General features: G+C 53.4%; 1 protein-coding gene across 1 annotated transcript in view; it reads right to left on the reverse strand.

The window, feature by feature from the left end:
* Nucleotides 1-840: 840 nt before the first annotated feature.
* The window catches only part of FGF18 (fibroblast growth factor 18), a gene marked incomplete at its 5' end in the record, with an annotated part of 34,515 nt that continues 16,512 nt past the window's right edge, over nucleotides 841-18,843 (reverse strand). The window contains 2 exons of the mRNA XM_081232679.1: nucleotides 841-1,885; nucleotides 8,756-8,862. Coding sequence (XP_081088805.1) covers nucleotides 1,619-1,885; nucleotides 8,756-8,862 — 374 coding nt within the window. The 3' untranslated portion in view covers nucleotides 841-1,618. The remainder of the gene's footprint in view (nucleotides 1,886-8,755; nucleotides 8,863-18,843) is intronic.

Consider the following 18,843-nt stretch of genomic DNA (forward strand, 5'->3'; position numbering starts at 1 on the left):
CTGCGAGTTCACGATGCCAAACACACTTGTCGTGCTCCAGCCCATGAGAGTCTGAGGAGAGAAACACCAGGTCTCCTCCTGACCTGGGCCCTCTGACCCCCTCCACCACCAGAAGGAGAGTGGGGACCACCACCGCCCTGGTCAGCCTGTGCCTGGCAAAACCCAGGTGGCGACTCCACAAATGACTCAGTCAATAATCCCTAGACTGCAAATTCCATGAAGCATTTTTTTTTTTTTGGTCTGTTTTGTTCTTTGATGAATTTTCAATACCTAAAAGAGTGCCTGGCATTTAGTAAGGGCTAAATAAATATATGTTGAATAAGTGATTCCAGTAATAAGTCAATGAATGAAGCAAAGAATCATTGCTATCAAGAGAATTACTACAAGTGAAGTTCCCTGCGGGCTGGGAATTTTTTTTCTTGTGTTCTTTGATAAATCCCCAGGGCCTTGAAAGGCCTTGGAACATAGGAGGTGCAGAGTAAATGTATGTGAACATATGACTGAGTAAACCACTGAATCATGACTCACTAGAATTTAATCTTTCTGGAGGCAAGGGTTTCCATCTGCTTTGTTTAAGGCTGCATTCTCAGTGCCTACAACAGTGCCTGGAGCATAGCCCATGTCGAATGAATGAATGAATGAATGAATAAGCAAGGCCCCAGCTCTCAGCCCAATGACCTCAGACTGAGAAGAATGAAACACAAAGGGCACCTGAGCCCGGCCCCTGGCCACCACTCGCCTCATGGTTTTTTAAATAATTTGTCGATTGTTTTTAATTGTTGAGGCAGTAATACTTGGTTCATGAAACTGCAATATACAGAGAGGTGAAATAAATAGCTTATATATATATAATATATATAATATAGCTGGTTTTAAAATATTCCCTTATTCATTGGTGTACTAGGTCACGTGAGTCATGGAAGGTTGATAGCAGCATCCTCCAGAACTGTGAGCAATGCAGGGTCACCAGGATTGGACGAGGCCGTCTGTCGTCGGAAGTCGAGGCGCCGAGAATTCCGAGGGGCACACCTTCCCTGCGCGGTGTCTCGGGGCAGCTTGCAGCAGACAATAAATAAATGACTGCAAACCAGAGAGCGATTTTTGTTGGAGTTTGGGGCAGGGACAGGGGATTGGGAAAGAGTGGGGAGTATGTTGGGGGTGAGGGGATACTACTTTCTCTTTGTTTTTCTCTCTCTCTTTTTTGTTTTTTTTGCTTTTTTTGTCTTTTTTTTCTTTTTTTCTTTTTTTTTTTTTTTTTTGCTTTCAGAACCTTTGGGAAAAAGGACTTTGGTTTCTCAGAGTGTCGTTTTCCTCATTCAAGTCCTCCTCTGGGGACAAGTTTAGAGTTGTCTGTTCCTAGAGAGACACAAGCACCTGTGTGTTGACAACAGTCCCTTGGTGTGAGTCTTTTGTCATAGGGAGTTTCAAGACAACAATAAAATCCTTATCGCTCCCCTCCCCCAAGAATTTTGGTTCAGTTTTTTGTCTTCTTTTCAACACAATATACAAAAATAGAAATTCTTCCTTATTTTTCATGTAAAAATATTCCTCTGATTGCAGTTCTCCGTGAGTGTGAGTGTGGGCTGGGGAAGCCTGGCGGGGCCACAGCGGGGCCAGCCTAGCCGGGGTGTGTGGGGCGGATCCGCCGGGACCGCTTGGTCACTGTGGTGTACTTGAAGGGCTTCTGCAGCTCTGCCTGTCCCTTGGGGTAGCGCTTCATGAAGTGGACGTCCTGCTGGTTCTCCCGGGTCTTGGGGCCCTTCCGTGGCCGCCCCTTCTTGGTGAAGCCCACGTACCAGCCAGAGTACTTGGCCGACATCAGGGCTGTGTAGTTGTTCTCCAGGACCTTCTCGATGAACACACACTCTTTGCTGGTGCCATCGGGCTACAGGAAGAGAGAGGAGGAGGTGAGAAGGGGGAGGGCAGGCATAAGGGACAGAGCTATTGTAGAGAGGGCATGGGCAGGTGGCCAAGGCTTGGGGTAGTGGAGTAGAGAGGGCCTGACCCAAGCTCTGGCCTCAGCAATTTCACTCCCTGGATCTATGGAGTGGATTTGTCCTACTAGCCCCTGCATCCTTCCCTACTCACCAGTTAGGTAACATCCTCCCATTACCACTCAGGGATCCATCTCGTCCACTCTCCACACTGTCACCAGGGGCTTCCACCTCAGCTCTACTACAACAAGAGACCTAGACCTGACCAATCAACACATTATTTCCCATGACTGGTGCACAGCACAGCATGTGGCCTGAGCCATCCAATCAGCGTTCCTTTAGACCCTTGTGTACGTAATCCCCCAAATCACAGGCCGATTTACACTTGGGAAACATGTAATGCTGAAGCGAAGGCAGCCATTGTACCACCATGAGGGGAAATTCTGTCTGACGACAAAGCCAGCTTGGAGCAAGGAAAGCCAAGAGGAAGAGAATGACAGAAACCGAGTCCTCCTCACATCTTTTAGCTTCTGGACCGAGCTGCGTCTGAAGTTCAAGTTACCTCACTGTTACGTGGGCTAATAATATCTCATGTCCTTTAAAACAGTTGAGACTGTGTCTTACCACATGCAACAGAAAGGAGTCCCAGCTGATGTGCACTAAAGCTGAGATGAAGCCAACTACTCAACTGCCGATCAACTCCACTGTTATATAGTTAAATATAAATTCCATTACATGTGGGGTGCGGTACATCTTAATGTTTCGTGTGAAGAGTGATGGGAGCCTCTAAAAATAAGAGTTTGGGCATGGCCAAACTCCAAAGCCTGTAGCCGAGGTTCTGAGATTTCAGGGTCCCAGGTAAGCTCCCTGGGAGACTATGCTAGGCAAGGAGCACTAGATTCAGAGTCAGAAGTTGAATCAACTCTAACACTTCCTTATGTGACCTCAGGCTATTTAATTCCACTCTAAACTTCGGATTCCTCGCCTGGATCAAATAGGGACAACGACTCCTGCGCCATAGAGATGTTATGAGGAATGACGCTTATAAACGAGCCTGGCACACAGTAGGAACTTGTTAAATTATTCCTGAAGAGCAGGTGGTTCGGACAGTCTGGCCTCCCTCCTTGGATCTGGACAAAGAGTGGTGCGAAGCAGGCTTTGAATCTCCTCCTTGAGAAAGTCGAATTGCTCTATGTGGAAGAGTGGGAAACACACAAAGTTGGAAGGCCTGAATTAGCAGCACTCGAGTTTCCAGCTAACATCTCCAAATTTAGGCCGGGCCCACTCCTCGTTACAGACGGATGCCCAGCCAAGTTGGAAGCCCAGCGGTCTGGCTGTGCGTGGAGACTGAGGTGCGAGTTCCAGCCTTTTGTTTGAAGTGGAAAACGGGCCGGAGCTTCCAGGAACGTTCACCTTTGAGCAGAGGGCAAGCTTGGGCCCTGCAGACAAAGTGTTGAACTTCGCAGAACGGGACAGGCAGGGTAAGAAAACATTCTCTGGAGGAGAGATCTTTTGAGGAGGCTGCAGAGTGGGCAGGTGGGTGGGGCCTGGGAGACACACACAGGACCCAGAGGACATTAGGGGCTGGGTGAGGAGTGAGGGACAATATATTGTGAGGGAAGCCGGGCATATGTGCAAGGCTGATAGGAAGGAGTGGTCTCTGGGCTCTGGGCCCCCCCATGAATAATTCTGGAAGCTGCCTATCCAACCTGAGTCCAGGTCCCTTGGCTGGTTTCGATGGAACAGTCGGAACAAACTGAATAAAGGCTACACCATGGCTGTTTCCCCACCCTAGAGCATCTGCCTGCCTGGAAAACTGCTTTCAACCTTCAAGGCTCAGTTCAGTAACCACCTCCCCTGGGAAGCCTTCCCTGACTGCCATCTGGCTCCCTGGGTATTTCCTCCTCTTCCTTCAAAACTCCATTTAAGCACCAGGCTTTACTGAACTCACATACTCCATCTTCCGAAACCCCTCGACACCCATTCCTTCTCCCGCCGCCCCCCAAGAGAGCAATTCTGTATCTGCCGGCCTCTTCATCAGCCCAAGAGCTTCAGGAGGTCAGGACTGCTTCTCAGTTGCTCTCCTGGCTCAGCACAAATCTTAGCCCAAGATAGGGGTGCCCAGAGCATTTGTGGTTAAACGGATGAGACTTCTGCTGGGATAGAAATGGTGGGGTTGACCCATGAATGGGTTTTCCTCCAAAAGAAAGTGGACTCTGCCTCCTGGATCCCTGACTAACGTCCCAGAGACAGTCATGAGCTATGAGAGGCCCCTCCTCCTGTGGGGGATGTGCTGAGAAGAGTGAGGAGAGGGCTGGGGCTCTCTGCCTGCCAGCCTTGGTCTCCCTCCTCATCCATTCACTCAATCATTCAGAATTTATTGATTGCCAACTACAGGCCAGACATTTCCACATGCATTGTCTCATTTAATCCTCTCAACTTGCTAAGGTAGACTCTACCTGGTAGAAGAAAACAGTTCAAAGAGGCAAAAATGGCTTTCCCAAAGTCACGGAGCTTGTTAAGTGGCAGAGCCAGGATTTGAACCTGTGTTTGCCACGTGCAGCTCGCGTCTCTGCTGTCTAGCGCCAGGCAGGCCCATGAGGAGGAAGGGTATGGAAGAGTGGGCGCTGCCCATCAAAACACCTCCCCTCCCCCAGACCCACAGAGCCGCCGTGGGCATGAAGCAAGAACTCAGAGGTTCAAGGGCCAGCACACTGCCTGGCACACGTGCTCATCCACGTCTGGGTTGAGGATCTGGGCTTCAGGCTGAGATTCCCGACACCCCAGAGGTCAGGAGCCCCTTGGGAGGAGCCATGGGGCCTATGATGGTCACAAGTACCCCACCATGAACTCAGACCCAGTGGATAAGAAGCTAACAGTAGGCTGTCCCGGGGCTTGACCCTCACCTCTGCTGACTACCTCTATAACCCTGCTTATGGCCTGCAGAGATTTAAAAAAACACATATGCATGGGCCTCACCCCTGAAAATGCTGACTCAATCAGTTCAGGCAAGGCAGATCATCAATATTTAGAGAGTAAGTGAATAGCCCATCCCAGAACCTTGGTGATTTAGTAGAATTTGATCATCTCTCCCCCTCTACCACCTCCAACCTCCTTCTTTCCAAACTGGAGTCCTATTCCTCCTATTTGACCTGAAGACTGAATCCTGATCACATCATTTGGCCCCTAGATCCAGTCTTCCTTGCAACTAGAACTACCCCCTGGACGTTTTTAGTTACATAGGCAAAAACGTCCTTTTTTGCTTAAAGGCATTTTGAATTGGGTTTCAGTCACTTCCAACGAAAGCAGTCTTCACAAAGATACAGTGGTAGGCAGGGTACCCTCTGCCCTGAAAGGGTCTGGGGCCCTATGCTGCCCCAAAGAGGACACACCAGTAATCACACAGGAGGGGGCAGATGAGAAAAATCCATCTGGGTTGAACTCCACAAATGGGGAAAAACTGCCTAGTACACAGTGTTTGACACTCAACAACTCTTTATGGAATGAAAGGAAGTGCTATCTCCTAGGTCAGGTGGACGTGGGGCCCAGAGAGGTGGCAAGGAGAAGCGGGGCTACTTCTCTCTCTGGGGCTCGGGAGAAGAGCTCTGGCATATGATGGGTACAATGCAGCAGAGGGAATAGCACAGCCAAGGGTCCGGAACATTGGCAAAGGCTCTGCTGCGGGCTCAGCAGATGTGTCCAGCTGTGGCCAGATATGTAGAAGATTGACACCCAGTGTCAAGACCATCCAAGGAAGCTATCCTGTTGAGCCAAAGGAGCCAGAGCCTAAGCTGAGGTCAAGGATTCCCACAGGTGAAGGACCTGGCTTCAAAGAGGAAGGTAACTCATGTTTAACAAGTAAGTGCCTACTAAGTGCCAGCGTTATCTTCCCATTTTACAGGTGAGGACACTGAGGCCCAGTGAGGTCAGAGCACTTGGATTCCTGGGCCTCATGTGGCTAATTCTGGCTGTAGTTTAAGAGTCAATCCTCAGAAAGCAAGCACCCACATTTCTATTTCTTCGGTGCCCCTGTAGCCCTTTGGGCAGGTACAAGAAGCATGATGGATGGATCCACAATTGGATGCAGCGGGGGATGCAGGCACGAAGACAGACAGTGACAACCCAGGTTAGCAGACCGGAGAGAGATGGCTGTGTGACAGGGCTATGGGCTCCAGGGCGGGTGCGCTGACTGAGCAGTCAGTGAAGCCAGAGGCTATGGCAGGATGAGCCAGAACTCGGGCGGATGGTCAAGGGAAGCGCAGTCCTGGCAGAGGGTACAGCATGTACAAAGCCTGAAGGCCCCATCAGGGAGTAGAGGCTGGCAGTGCCATGTGTCCGTGACATAAGGACCATGAGGGCAGGGGAGCTCTCCCCGAGGAGTGTAGCCTTTCTTGGGTAGATGGTGAGGACCCAGGGGCTAGTTCTGAGCTGAGCTGGGGGCAGAGGGTGGGGAAGACCTGATCCCTTTTGTGCTTTAGAAAGCTGAGGGTGGGCACCGGGGAAAGGCCTGGAGGTGGAGCCTGAGGCCGCTGAGGAACATTATTCCCGAGAAGGTATGAGGCCAGAACTGAGGCAGGAGTTAGGGAAGGAGCAGACACACCAGCTATCAAGAGTAATTCCAGGACCGGGGTCTGACTGGCTGGGGCGTCTGTGATGGAACAGCAACCCAAGGGCCTGGGGTTCCAGCTGCAGGAGCCAGAGAGTGAGGGGCGCTGGGCTAGGCAGAGGCCAACAAGGGGACCTGTCCAGGGCAAAGTCAGGACAGGGGGACTAGGGTGCTATGGGTTGGTGGGGCGCCCTTGGAGCCTCCCAGGTCAGCCCAGAAGACCGGAAAGGGATGATGGGGGGAGCTGCAGCAAGCGAGGCGGAGCGAGGGGAGGGGAGAGGAGGGGGCGGGCGGGCGGGCTGGGGCGAGCCTCCCCGGACTACGCGGAGCCTCGCCGCCAGCTGAACCATCCCCAATATTAATGACGGGAGAGAGGGCGAGGGGGCAGGAAATCGGAGCCGGCTCCTGTGGAAGCGGTGACTCAGCGGCCAGCCGGCGGGCGGGCGGAGGGCGGCCGGCGGCGGGGAGCAGCCCGAAGGGACGGGGCTGTTCTTTTGACCCCAAGACGGCCCTCCTGGGGTCAAGATGCCGGGAACCGCGTAGACGGGGAGGGAGGGGCGCGCAGGCACTGGGCACGGCGGGCTGCAGCGCGGCCCCTCCTTTAAACAGAAAAAAAAAAAAGGTTGGGGGGAGAAAGCCGGGCCCACAACTGCAAGCAGGTTGGGCCTGGGAGGCGGCCCAGGCGGGCAGGAGAACAAAGCGCCTGACGCGGTGCTTGCCGCGCCGCCACAGGAAACGCACGGCCAGGCCAGGGCACCCGGCGCCCAGCCTGCCCGCCGCCCCTGCCCCGGACCCCCTCGCTGGCCGGCGGGCCGGCCTCGGGACGCGGAAAGTGAATCACTAATTAAAACCACTCCTTGGCATCCCGGGGCCGCGCTACACGGATTACTATTATTTTGCTCTTTGAGAAGCTCCAGTCGGTGTGGGCAATGCCTCTGGATTCCTTTGCCTTCCAAACCGGGCTTTGAAGCCCGCCTACCTCTAGCGTGGGACCTGGGACAAGTGCCCGGATGTGGCCAAGCCTCATCTTTCTCATCTGGGAAATGGGGATGGTGGCGGTACCAACCTCTTGGGATTATTTTGGAGCATTTTTGCTCAGTGCCCAGCAGAAAGCAGGTGCTCAATTAACAGAGGCTATTGGTACCGTTGTTATTAACAAATAATAAGCAACAATACCCTGGCTCTGTCCAGCCAGGTAACAGGTCCCTGGCCTGTTACCTTCTCCACAGTCACTTGGGAATGGGGCAGGGGAGACGGATAAGAATTGAGGGATTCAGGAAGTCAAAACCATGGCTTAAACAGGAGTTGAGGTCATGCTTCCTTCCCCCCAACAAGGTGTAATAAATGGAAATCATCACCCAAGGTCTTGCCGCCAAGTAGAAGAAGCCATCCTCCTTGGAATCTGGGTCTACCCTCCACCCCCCACTCCACCGATCCAGCAGAAGCCACAGCCCCCTCCATTATACAAGTTGGATAGGGGGTGAGTCGGGTCCCTGCAGAGAGAAGGGAACATGGAGCATGCCACTATAGAGCTACCACCAGTAATGCTTTCCACTGGAACATCCAAAGGAAGCAAGTGTATGAACTTCACAAACAGACACTAGGAAGAGGGGGGGAGGGCAGCATCAGTGGAGGCTCAGAACCCCTGGCATGTGGGTCCACACCCCACCCCTGCCCTAATTTGTTACATGCAGCTCTCTTGCCTACTCTTCCAAAGTAATAAAATCTTCCTGAAATGCTAGAATCATGAGGCCCAGAGCTGACGAGCCTGCTGGGTTCCAGAGGCACTGCTTTGAGGAGTCGTAAACCCCTGGTGATCGTTAAAACAATGCTGCAGGCCCTGCCCTTGGCCTAATGGTTCCCTGTTCCCAGACATCAGGTACATTCAGGCAGGGAGGCTCAGAACCCCTCGAGGATTCTCCCACTACGAAGCAAGCCAGAGCTCCACATCCACCAGGAGAGATCAGGGCCCTGCGTGCTCACCAAAGTCACAGCCACAGATACCTCGGCCTGGCAGGCTGCAGGTGCGGGGACAGAGAAGAAGTGGGGTGGTGAAAGGAAGAGATCACAATGGGAATCTCACACACACACACACACACACACACACACACACTCATGGGGCCTGTTTTCCATTTGGGGCTGACAGGGCCCTGGACGCACTGTTCCAGCTACCCAGAGCTGCCGGGGGACCCACCCAATCTAGACCATCACTTACCTTCCCCACAAGCTTGCCTTTCCGGTTCATACACAGGTAGAATTCCGTCTCCTTGCCCTTGATCCGGACTTGACTACCGAAGGTATCTGTCTCCACTAGGAGCTGGGCTTCGAAAGGCAGAAGGAGAACAAGACACATTTTTTTACCGGGGCAATGGCTGGCCTAAAGACTCAGCAACATGATCCCTGACCCTGTCCCTGGACCTCCCACTGCCCCCAATATCAGGCATGGGGGATGCCTCTGACAGGTCTCTCGGGAGCACCCTGCCCCTTAGGCAGGGAGAGAAGCTGTCTGACACCTGTTCCCCGACTCCCAGCCTCTCTCGACTCCACTTGGGACCCAGATCGCCCCTTGTGGCCGAAGACCAGTGTGCCTTCTCCTCCCCTCATCATCCACTTCCCCTCCCCCGCCAATACCCTTCCCCAAGGCAGGACAGACAGCCACACAAATAACCCGAGAAAAGCAGCAGTCTCTGGACTAAGGGGTCAGACATTCAGAGGCACGTGAGCTCACACAGGCATGCACACCACACACACACGCACACACACAAAACACACACACACACACCTTGCCTTGTGGAATGCCAAGCTGCTTCCTCCAAAAGTTAGGTCACAGGCCCCTTCCTCCAGGGAAAACAACATCTGGAGAGTCCCCTCCCCTCTGGGGATATGGGTGAGGGAGTGCCCTGGCCACTTGAAGTGGGGAAGGGTCAGGGAGGGGTGTTTCGAGTCCCTGGGGAAAGGAGGCTATCTGCGTAATATTTCACCTTCCTCAATCAAGGCCACCAAGGCTGAAGAATAACTACCTCCCAGGAGCCCAGAAGTCCCAACCAGGACCCAGTACCCCCTGGTGAGGAGTGGGAGGCCCCATGCTAAACCATCTATGCTCCACAGAGCCTCCCTCAGGATGGGGTTGTCCAGAGCTGATCCCCAAAGGCCTGACTAAACAAGGACATCAAGTGGCCAAAGGGTGACTGTCTCTTGATTAGGCATACTGTGAGACCCCTCCCTGTCCCTCTGCCAGTCCACATTTTCTCCCCAGTAAGGTGCTGTGTGACTTTGGCAGGTCATGTGCCCTCTCTGAACCTCTGAATCCCTGTGCCTGGATTTCCCACCACCACCACCCCCTTCTTTGCCTATGACGCCCCCCCCATTCTCACCCTCTCTCCCCTGACTCTTTGCTTCCCAGCACCTGCCCCTCCCTCACCCACAAAATTTTTATGTCAGTGACAAGGCCCTTGCTTCTCAATAACAAAAATCATAGCCCTAAATACAGTATCCTTGGAGCCACAAAGAGTGTACCTCAGTGCCCCTAAAATACACTAGGTATGATTTTAATTTAAAAAAATTTTAAATATATACCCTGGTGCCCTGCTGTGAAAATTAAAACCATCTGGAACTCAGGATTTCCAATAATTAATCTAGCCTTCCTTTGACACCACTACTAATTAAAATATGATACCCACCTTTCCAAGGAAAAAAAGAAGAATTTACATAAAATTTAAAGATCTAACAAGAATTTAGTAATTCTAGGAACAAGGGTGGGGGGCACATTCTTCTCTCCACCTTCCCCCACCCCTAGTAAACCACTGAGTTGAGAATATTAGCCAACACTGAGACAGGGGGTTACAAGCCCTTCACGTTCCCTGTTCCCCTTAACTCAAATTCCCCATTAACTCTCCTCTTAGCTTGCTTGTCCCGGGGAACCAAGGGCCAAACATGACAGCAGCTCTGGGATATGCTTTCTGTATCTCCTCACAAAGCTCAGGCCCCACACGGGATGGGGGTTGTTGGGGAGTCAGGAGGGTCCCCAACTCTAGGAGCTTCTGACGAAGGTAGCATGTGTAAGGGGACAGGTGAGAGCTTTGAAATGCACAGATATGGATATGAATCCCTGGCCCCACTTGCCACTGTATGACCTTGGGCCTCAGTTTCTTCATCTGTAAAATGGGAATAGTCACCTCCAATCTTCAACAGTTATGGCGAGGATTATATAAAATGATGCTGTAAAGGGCCTAGCGCCCTGTTCTCAGAGGCTGGGTAGGGGAAACTCAGTAATTATTGTTTAAGTTTCCTAATAACTGCAAAACAAAACTGTTTTCCCAGAAAAAAAAAAAAGTAGTGGAAAAAAATCAGATGTGTGTGAAAGGGCAGAGGTGGAGCAGAACTTGCCTCCCCAAGGTGTGCCCTCTGTCCTCAACTTCCTCAGCATCCTCCAGGGTCGCAGGCACCCCACACTGTGAGTGCATCAGAAAATGCCTTAGACTGGGATTCATGGGGTCCGATTCCATTTCTGGAATTGCCATCCTGGGGGTGTGACCTTGAGTAAGCCACACACCCTTCTGAACCCCAGTTTCCTTACCCATGCAGTGGGAATGGGGCTTGACCCTATTCTGAATGTCTCTGGCATTGGAGAGGGGCAGGCACGGGAAACCCTAAGAAGAGGGTGAGGCCACAGGGCTGGGGCCCAGGCAACCCCAAGTTGAGTCCAAGGGGAAAACTGCTCTGTCTGCCCTCCCCCAGCACATGCCTGGGCCTCTGTCCTAAGAAGAGCTCCTACTACACGCTGGATCTGGCTCCCATGTGAGCCTGCTAAAGTCACATATCCCCACGAGGTTGGGTACCTTTGTCCCCTTTTTACAGTGTAAGAAACTGAGGTTCAGAGAAGCAACCCAGCAGGAAGGGCTGACGTCAGGTCTGCCTGGCTCTTCCTGCTGGGGCCTGGGTCCCAGAGGAGGGCCCCCAGCTCTGGGGAGACTTGGCTCAAAGCACAACCCCCATCTCTCATTAACCACAGCCCATCTCAGGAAGCCCTGGCCTCTGCCTAAGCCATCCAAAGGGCCTGGGGCTGGGGCTAGACTGCACCTCCACCCCTGCAAGCCAGTCACCCTCACCCCAGCGAGGGCAGGGTCTGCACCAGCCTCTGTGCCCAGGGAGCCAGAAGTCTGTTCTTCCCCGACTGCAACAAGCCATGGAGTGACCTAGACTCCACTCAGCACATGACATAATGAAGAGCGAGCCGGGCCAGGATTATGTAAAGTCTTTGGGGAGTAATAGCAGCAGCATTTCTCAGAAAGACAGAAAGAGAGACTCCGCCCGCTCAGACCAGGTTTGCCCCAGAGCCTGCCTGGTCCTCAGCATCACGCTCCCCCTTCTCCTGACTCAAGCCCCAAGCCCCCAAGATGCAGCTCTCAGGAGCTAGGAACCTCATCTCCGCTCAGTTCCATTCTCGTGTCTGTCCCAGGCCAGGCGGGAGGGGTTGAGGATAGTATCTCGCCCCTCACCACCCTGGCATGCCCCCATCCTCTCTCTGCCACTCTTGTCCCCAGCAGTCTCTTCTCTACACAGTAGCCAGAGGGATCCTTTCAAAATATAAAATTAATTGTGCCTCGTCCCTGCTAAAGCCTCCTATGGATCTCCAACCCACTAAAAATCCAGACTCTTTACGGGGACCCGGAAGGGGCACGTGGTCTGGCCCCTGCTGCCTGCTCCCACCTCCCTCCCTCACTCACAGCCCTCCAGCCGCACAAGCCTCCTTACTGTTCCTGCTCTAAGACACCAAGCACACTCCCACCTCACGGCCTTTGCACTTTTCCTCTGCCTGGAGATTGCTCGTGCCCAGAGCCTCCCATAGTGGCTTCTCACTTCCTAGGTTGACATCTCAGCTCAGATGCCACCTCCTCAGAGAGGCCTCCCCTGGCCATGCTGTCCAATGTCGTACTATCCTCCCAGTTCAGCTCTAGCCACCCCCTGCTCCATTTTCCTCAGAGCCCTTCCCCAAGTTGTTTTATTTGCTACCTTTTCTATTGTCTGTCTCTATCCACTGGAAGGTAAGCTCCATGAAGGCAGGCCCTTAACTGTCTCATTCACCACTCTGGTTTCCAGCTCTTAGCCCATACCTGGCTCACAGCAAATGACCAATAAGTAAATTTTAGTAAGTGCATAAAGGGCTTGGTGAGGTAGGTATGAATAAAGCTATTTAAAAGTTAAAGCAAACGAGATTCAGGGAGGTAAAGGGACTTGCCTAATGGTACACAGGTAGTAAAAGCAGGTAGAAGTTCAAACCAAGTCTCTGATCCCAGGTCAATGCCCTTAGCAACTCCTCCCTCTACCTCCCCACGCCCCCCACCACCACCGTGTTACTCCTGCCGCTCACTAGAACTCTGAGCTCCTACCCACCCATCCTTACAACAATCCCAGGAGATTAGAACTATTTTTTATTATCCCCATTTTACAGGTGAGAAAATTGAGTCCCAAGGTCAGACAGGGATGGAGTTAAAATGCAGGCAGGATTCAAACCCAGGCAGGCTAACACGGAAGTCTGGGTCTTACCCTGTCTCCCCCACCAGTCACTTCTCCTCCATGCCAGTCCCTTTCCTGGGGGGGTTAGTGAGTGAACGAACACCAAAGGCAGGCAGAGAAGGTCTTCGCTCGACCTCACCTTCTTGGGGCAGAAGTCTGTGGGCTGGGATGCCCAAAGAGCCAGAGGTGGGGGCCCATCCCTCCTCAGCTCCACTTCCAAATGACCTTGAGGGAGGAAGGGGTGCCAATGGTCACCCTGAGGAAAATACCTTCGAGCTGACTCTGGGAGGTGGGGGAGCCCATAGGACCACCCAAGTCTGGGTTCAAACCGCAGCCAGAGAGGCATGAAATGACTTCAGATCTGGTTTTGACTAGAAGGAAAGGCTGCACGCACCAGAGGGTGAGTGAGTGCAGGATTGGGCGGGGGGTCCTACAACCCAGCTCCCCTGAAGGCAAAGTCCACAGAGCCAGTCTTACCAGGGCCCAGCACAGAGCAGGAGCCCAGCACCTGCCCATGGCTGGGGGCCAGGAGCTCGAAGGACCCAATCCCTTCTCCAGCATTGAGAGAGGAAAGCAGAAAAGGAAAAAGAGCAAGTGGAAGAAAAAGGAGCCAGGGGCTTCCCTGGTGGCGCAGTGGTTGAGAGTCCGCCTGCCGATGCAGGGGACACGGGTTTGTGCCCCAGTCCGGGAAGATCCCACATGCCACGGAGCGGCTGGGCCCGTGAGCCATGGCCGCTGAGCCTGCGCGTCCGGAGCCTGTGCTCCGCAACGGGAGAGGCCACAACAGTGAGAGGCCCGCGTACCACAAAAAAAAAAAAAAAAAAAAGGATCCAGAAAGAAAGCCCTTTCAATAAGAACTCATGCTGTCTTTTTTTCCCTGTTTCTCTTAAATGCATGGAGTAACAATGACAATTTAAAAAACTAAACAAAAACTGTTAATACTTATTTGAGCATTTACCATCTGTCAGGCACTGTGCTTGGAGTCTGAATGTGGAATGTCTCATTAGATCCTCACAACAACCCCGTGAGGTAGGCACTATTACACCCATTTTACAGATGAAGAAACTGAGGCCCTGAGCAGTTAAGTTACTTGCCAGAGTCACACAGTAGGACCAGGATTTGAACACAGGCACAGTAACTCCGGAGCTAGCCTGAGACAGAGAGATTCAGACAGAGGTGAGCAGAGCAGGACAGACATCAGGCAGGTCAGCCATGGCAGAGAAAAAAGAAATGACTTTGATGGATGGACTGATTGACTGATTCCAGTGTGATTCCCTAGCTGGGCTTCCCTGCGGGCAATCCATAGCCTCACTTCAAAGACTTTTGGTTTGAAGGGTAGGAAACGACAGGGAAAGACCAAGAGGCAGACAGAGAGCCAGAGAGACACATACAAAGAGGGACACAGAAGACCCAGAGAAAGGGAACTGGAAAAAACTAAGCAGGAGAATTGGTTTCTTTTCCCCCAAGCCTCGGGGTAAAATCCCCAAGACCTGAGAGAGCAGTGGGGGAGCTGGGAGCCAGTGAGAGGCTGGGCAGAGCTGGCCGTACCCAGACCCTGCAACGGGGTGGCCAGCAGCCGGCCAGCCGGCCGCAACAATTCCAGTGCTGACAATGCTGCTGGCCACTCTCCAGGCCTCATCCTCCAGCGAGGAAACGTCCTTGCCACAAAAGGCACTGGGAGGTGACACCAAATCATACTCCCTTCCTCCCCTCTGAAGGTGGACCAGGTCGAGGGGAGGGGAAGGGAAAGAATGGGGGTGGGGGGAAGGAGCCCTTTCTGGAGATGTTTCGGCATCACTATCCTCACACACCCACACACACCCACTGTGGCCTTTCCCCAAAGGTGCCCATGGTTCCCCTTCTCCTAAAGTCCCCCAAGGAGGTTCGCAGGCCACGTGGGCAAGCCGGAAAGGAAGAGAGAAAGAATCAATAGGATCGATCGGGAGCTATATTTAATCCTAGCTGTATGTCTCATGTGGCCACTCGAGCTGCAGAGTCAGCGACGTGTGGGTGGCCACTCCTCACTGGGGACAGAAGTCGTGGAACATGAGCTCAGAGGGCAGGGGGTTCAGACGGAGATATTAATGCCCCTTCCCAGCTGGGAGCGCCCCTTGGGGAAGCTGGTCCTGTCGCTCACTGTATCCCTGTTGCAAGATGCAAGGCTGGCTAGAAGGAAGGACGGGAGAGGAGGACAGGAGAAGAGGAGGGAGGGAGCACGGACTGCCCAGGTACCTACTGTGTGCTGGGCTCTGTGCAGGCACTTGCCCCCGCCCCGGGGAAGTGGTCCCGTCTACAATCCGGGACGCACACATGGGTCAGCCATGTATTCACTGGCCCAAGCATGTATTGAACCATTGTTTGTGGCTGGCTCTGTGCAGGGGATACAGCAGTGAACACAATAGACTGAAGCGGCCTAGCCTTAGAGTTTGCACTATAACAGGAGACACAGAGAGCGAATAACTAAATACTTACCAGAACCTCAGGGAGCAATAAGTGCTAGGAAGAGAAGCATACCCACGAGGGGACAGAGACAGGAATTCCCTGATAAGGGGACAACTGAACAGTAGTCTGAGTGAGGTGAGGGAGCAAAAGCCATGGGGACATCTGGGAGAAGGGCATCCCCAGGCTGAGGACACAGCAAAGGCCCTTAGCTGGGGACATGCTTGGCATGTTCCAAGGGCGGCAGGAAGCTCGCTGGGGCTGGAGTGGAGCGGGCAAGGACGAGGCAGTGGAGCCCAAGGTGAGGCTGCTAGTCAGGAGCCAGGCTGCACCAGGCCTTCCTGCCGATCCAAGGACTTGGACTGCATTCTAAATGAGCTGGGAGCCTTCGACTAATGGAGTGACACAGTCTCACGGTTTGGGCTGTGGTCTGGAGAACGGACTATGGGCCGTCAGACTCAGGGAAAAGAGTCTCAGCTGCCTCAGCCACACCAGCCAGCCCAAAGGACCTTGCTCCTTGCTCCAGCACAGCCCTGCAGCAGGTACCAGAATGAGAGAAATGGGGACCAGAGGGCCCCCTCCCACTTCCAGCAAAAGCCCTGGAAGACCCCACATACTTTCCTAGGTGAGTCACGCAAGTCAGCCCCTGACTGTGCTTTGCGTGGCCCCGTAATTATTTTATTCATTTATCCAGTAACCTTTAAGGGGGGGCTGCTTTCAGGACATGTACTAGACATGCAGACAGGCAGAAAGGTCACTGCTTTCAAGGAGCTCACGTTCTCAGAGGGGCAAGGGTGAACGGGGGAGCTGCCCCGAGGGGCAGAGCCCATGCTGGGGCAGGCTGACTCCCTGTGACCCTGAGCAGTGGTGACACAGCTGGAATCACAGACTAATCCATGCCTAACCGGAACAAACCCACACAGTACACACTCCGTGCCCTGCCCATGCCTTCCCACAATTGTGAGGAAACCCACTGGTGCAGGGAGGGGATGGAAAGCGCCCAAGGGGACACAGAGAGTGAGGGGCCCAGGCTCTTCCTACTCAGAGTCAGCCCCTAGAAAGGAGAAGGGGCTCTCGCCTGGGAGCTCCTTGAGGGTTGGGCCTGGGTGGTCTCACTCACCGCTGTATCGCCCAGTGAGGGAGGGACCCAGGTGTGAACTGAGAGACCGGACTGCACGCAACAGAAGGGTCCAGATACCCTTCCGCATCCAGCCTGGGACAGCAGCCAGAGCATGGCCAGTCCGCCCTGCTGCTTGGAATCATGCTGAAGAAGCCTCTTCTAAACTGCAGCTGATATGCCAGGGCCCCACTAAGGGGAGAGAAGCAGTATCCCTTCTGGAAGCCCCACGAATCAGTTCTCGAGAGGGGAAACCTTCACCTGAGCCTATGACGGTATCCCCCTGCCGCCGTACAACAGCACGGAGTTCAGGTGGTTATTATGAATATTCTTGCTTTAATAATCATATACTCTTTGAGAATAAGATATTCTCTCATTTCAATTACCCCATTTTACAAAAGAGTAAACAGGATCAGAAAGGCTAACACACACCGAAGGTCTCCAGCTCGTAAGTGGTGGAACTGAGATTCCAATTCCATTCGACTCCAGAGTCCACATGCCCACCCTCTCAAAAGACCACCTCCCTGGCTATCACAGCCCCTCCGGAGGCCTGCTCGGGGCTGTTCTGGGCACTGTCAGTCCTGGGAGGCTGGCCTACTGCAAAACCTTGGGTGTTCTGGGCTTTTCTTCTTAATCAAGTAGAGGAGCCCTCTTCTGCAAATGAAAAGAGGCAGGAATATCCAACCCCGTGGCTTATAAAAGCAGAGTTGCTCCCACACCACCAGCCCTGATGCTGGGGCCCCTCCCCCTCCCTGAGGGCTGGCTCAGCTGACCCCAGGTGCTCCTCTGCTGAGACTCAAGTCCCACCACCCAGCAGCCCTGCTTCCTATAGCCAGGGGTTGCTGACACCTCCACATCCCAGCTGAAGGGCCTCAACCTTGGAGGCAGGTAGAGTGGGGCCTTCTCATCCTTGCTTGGCAGGTGAAGAAACCAGGCCCAGAGCCAGACATGCTTGTCCCCTGCACTGCGGGCTGCTCAGCGGCCGAGCTGCCACTGGAACCCAGGGGTCCTGCCTCCTGGCCCAGTGCTGTTTCTTCAAGGTGGCAACTACCTGCAGGACAAAGGTGACCAGGACCAAGGGCAGGAAGGGGAGGGGCTGATGTAATAATCCCGGGTGGGCAGGGTGGCCCTCCCCCAGTTCCCGGCCTGCCAGGTGTCCCACTACCTAAGCCTTTAGCCCCCTGGCCGGCATACCTCTCCCTCCAGAGCCGAACCTAAAGCTAAGAAAGTCCTGCATTCCTGGAACAGCCAACCTCAGGGCCCTCAGAGTGTTCTGGGAAAGCTTCAGGGAGCCATGGGGAGAAAGTCTTGCAGAATAGCCTGGTGTAGAAGCCTGGCTGACATCTATGCAGATTTCACCAAAGACTGCTCACTGCTGCAAAGCCGGCCAAGAGCTCCTGGGCAGGGCACCCAGACAAAGGTGGGCCTGCATCTTGCACCTACCTGCCTATGGGGTCTAGCGCCTCGGGACGCTGTCAAATCTGAGATTCTGAGTGTTTTACAGACTCAAATCTGAGATTCCGGGCGTTTCTGGGGATTCCAGATTCCAGGCGTTAATAGGGATTGTTTATACTTGGTGTTTGCTGAAATTCCCAGACTGCATTCTAACTGTGTATGAATGCAAGTCTCAGAAGACACCATCCTTTCAGCTGGATGGAGCCCTGAGAAGGAGGGAGCAGGTTCTCAGACCATCCTGGGCCCCCTGGCCTGACTGAGGACTACTGGCTGCCCCTCCCCCACAGGCAGGGCAAGCCTCTAACACAGCCCCATCCTCCTGCCCGGCTTGGCCACATAAATCACCCTCCCAATAATATTTGTATTGATTATCTAGATTGGAAGCCTCAATTGGCTCCATTGTCTCACTTCCTCTCCCAGGGCTCACAGATGGGATCCCTTCGCCTCATCTGCGTTTCTAATGCGACATTTAAATAGAGCAGCCTCAGCGGCCAGCAAGGCCCCTGGCGGCCAGCAAGGCCCCTGGCTGCCCCGGGTGTTGGGGGATTGGAGGAATGATAAACATATTCCCTGACAGAGAATCATTAAATCTAGAGTTTGTGGAGCTGGAGGAGAAGCCAAGATGGGCGAGTCCCTGGATACTCCAGGGGTGGTCCCCCAGCACCACCAGGGCGCTTGTTAGACATGCAGAGCTCAAGGCCCCAACCCAGACTCTCTGAATCAACATCAGCATTTTAATAAGAGCCCTCAGTGATTCCGATGCATGTTAGTGTTTA

Source organism: Mesoplodon bidens (assembly GCF_964165515.1).
Source record: "Mesoplodon bidens genome assembly, chromosome: 4".
Lineage (NCBI taxonomy): Eukaryota > Metazoa > Chordata > Mammalia > Artiodactyla > Ziphiidae > Mesoplodon > Mesoplodon bidens.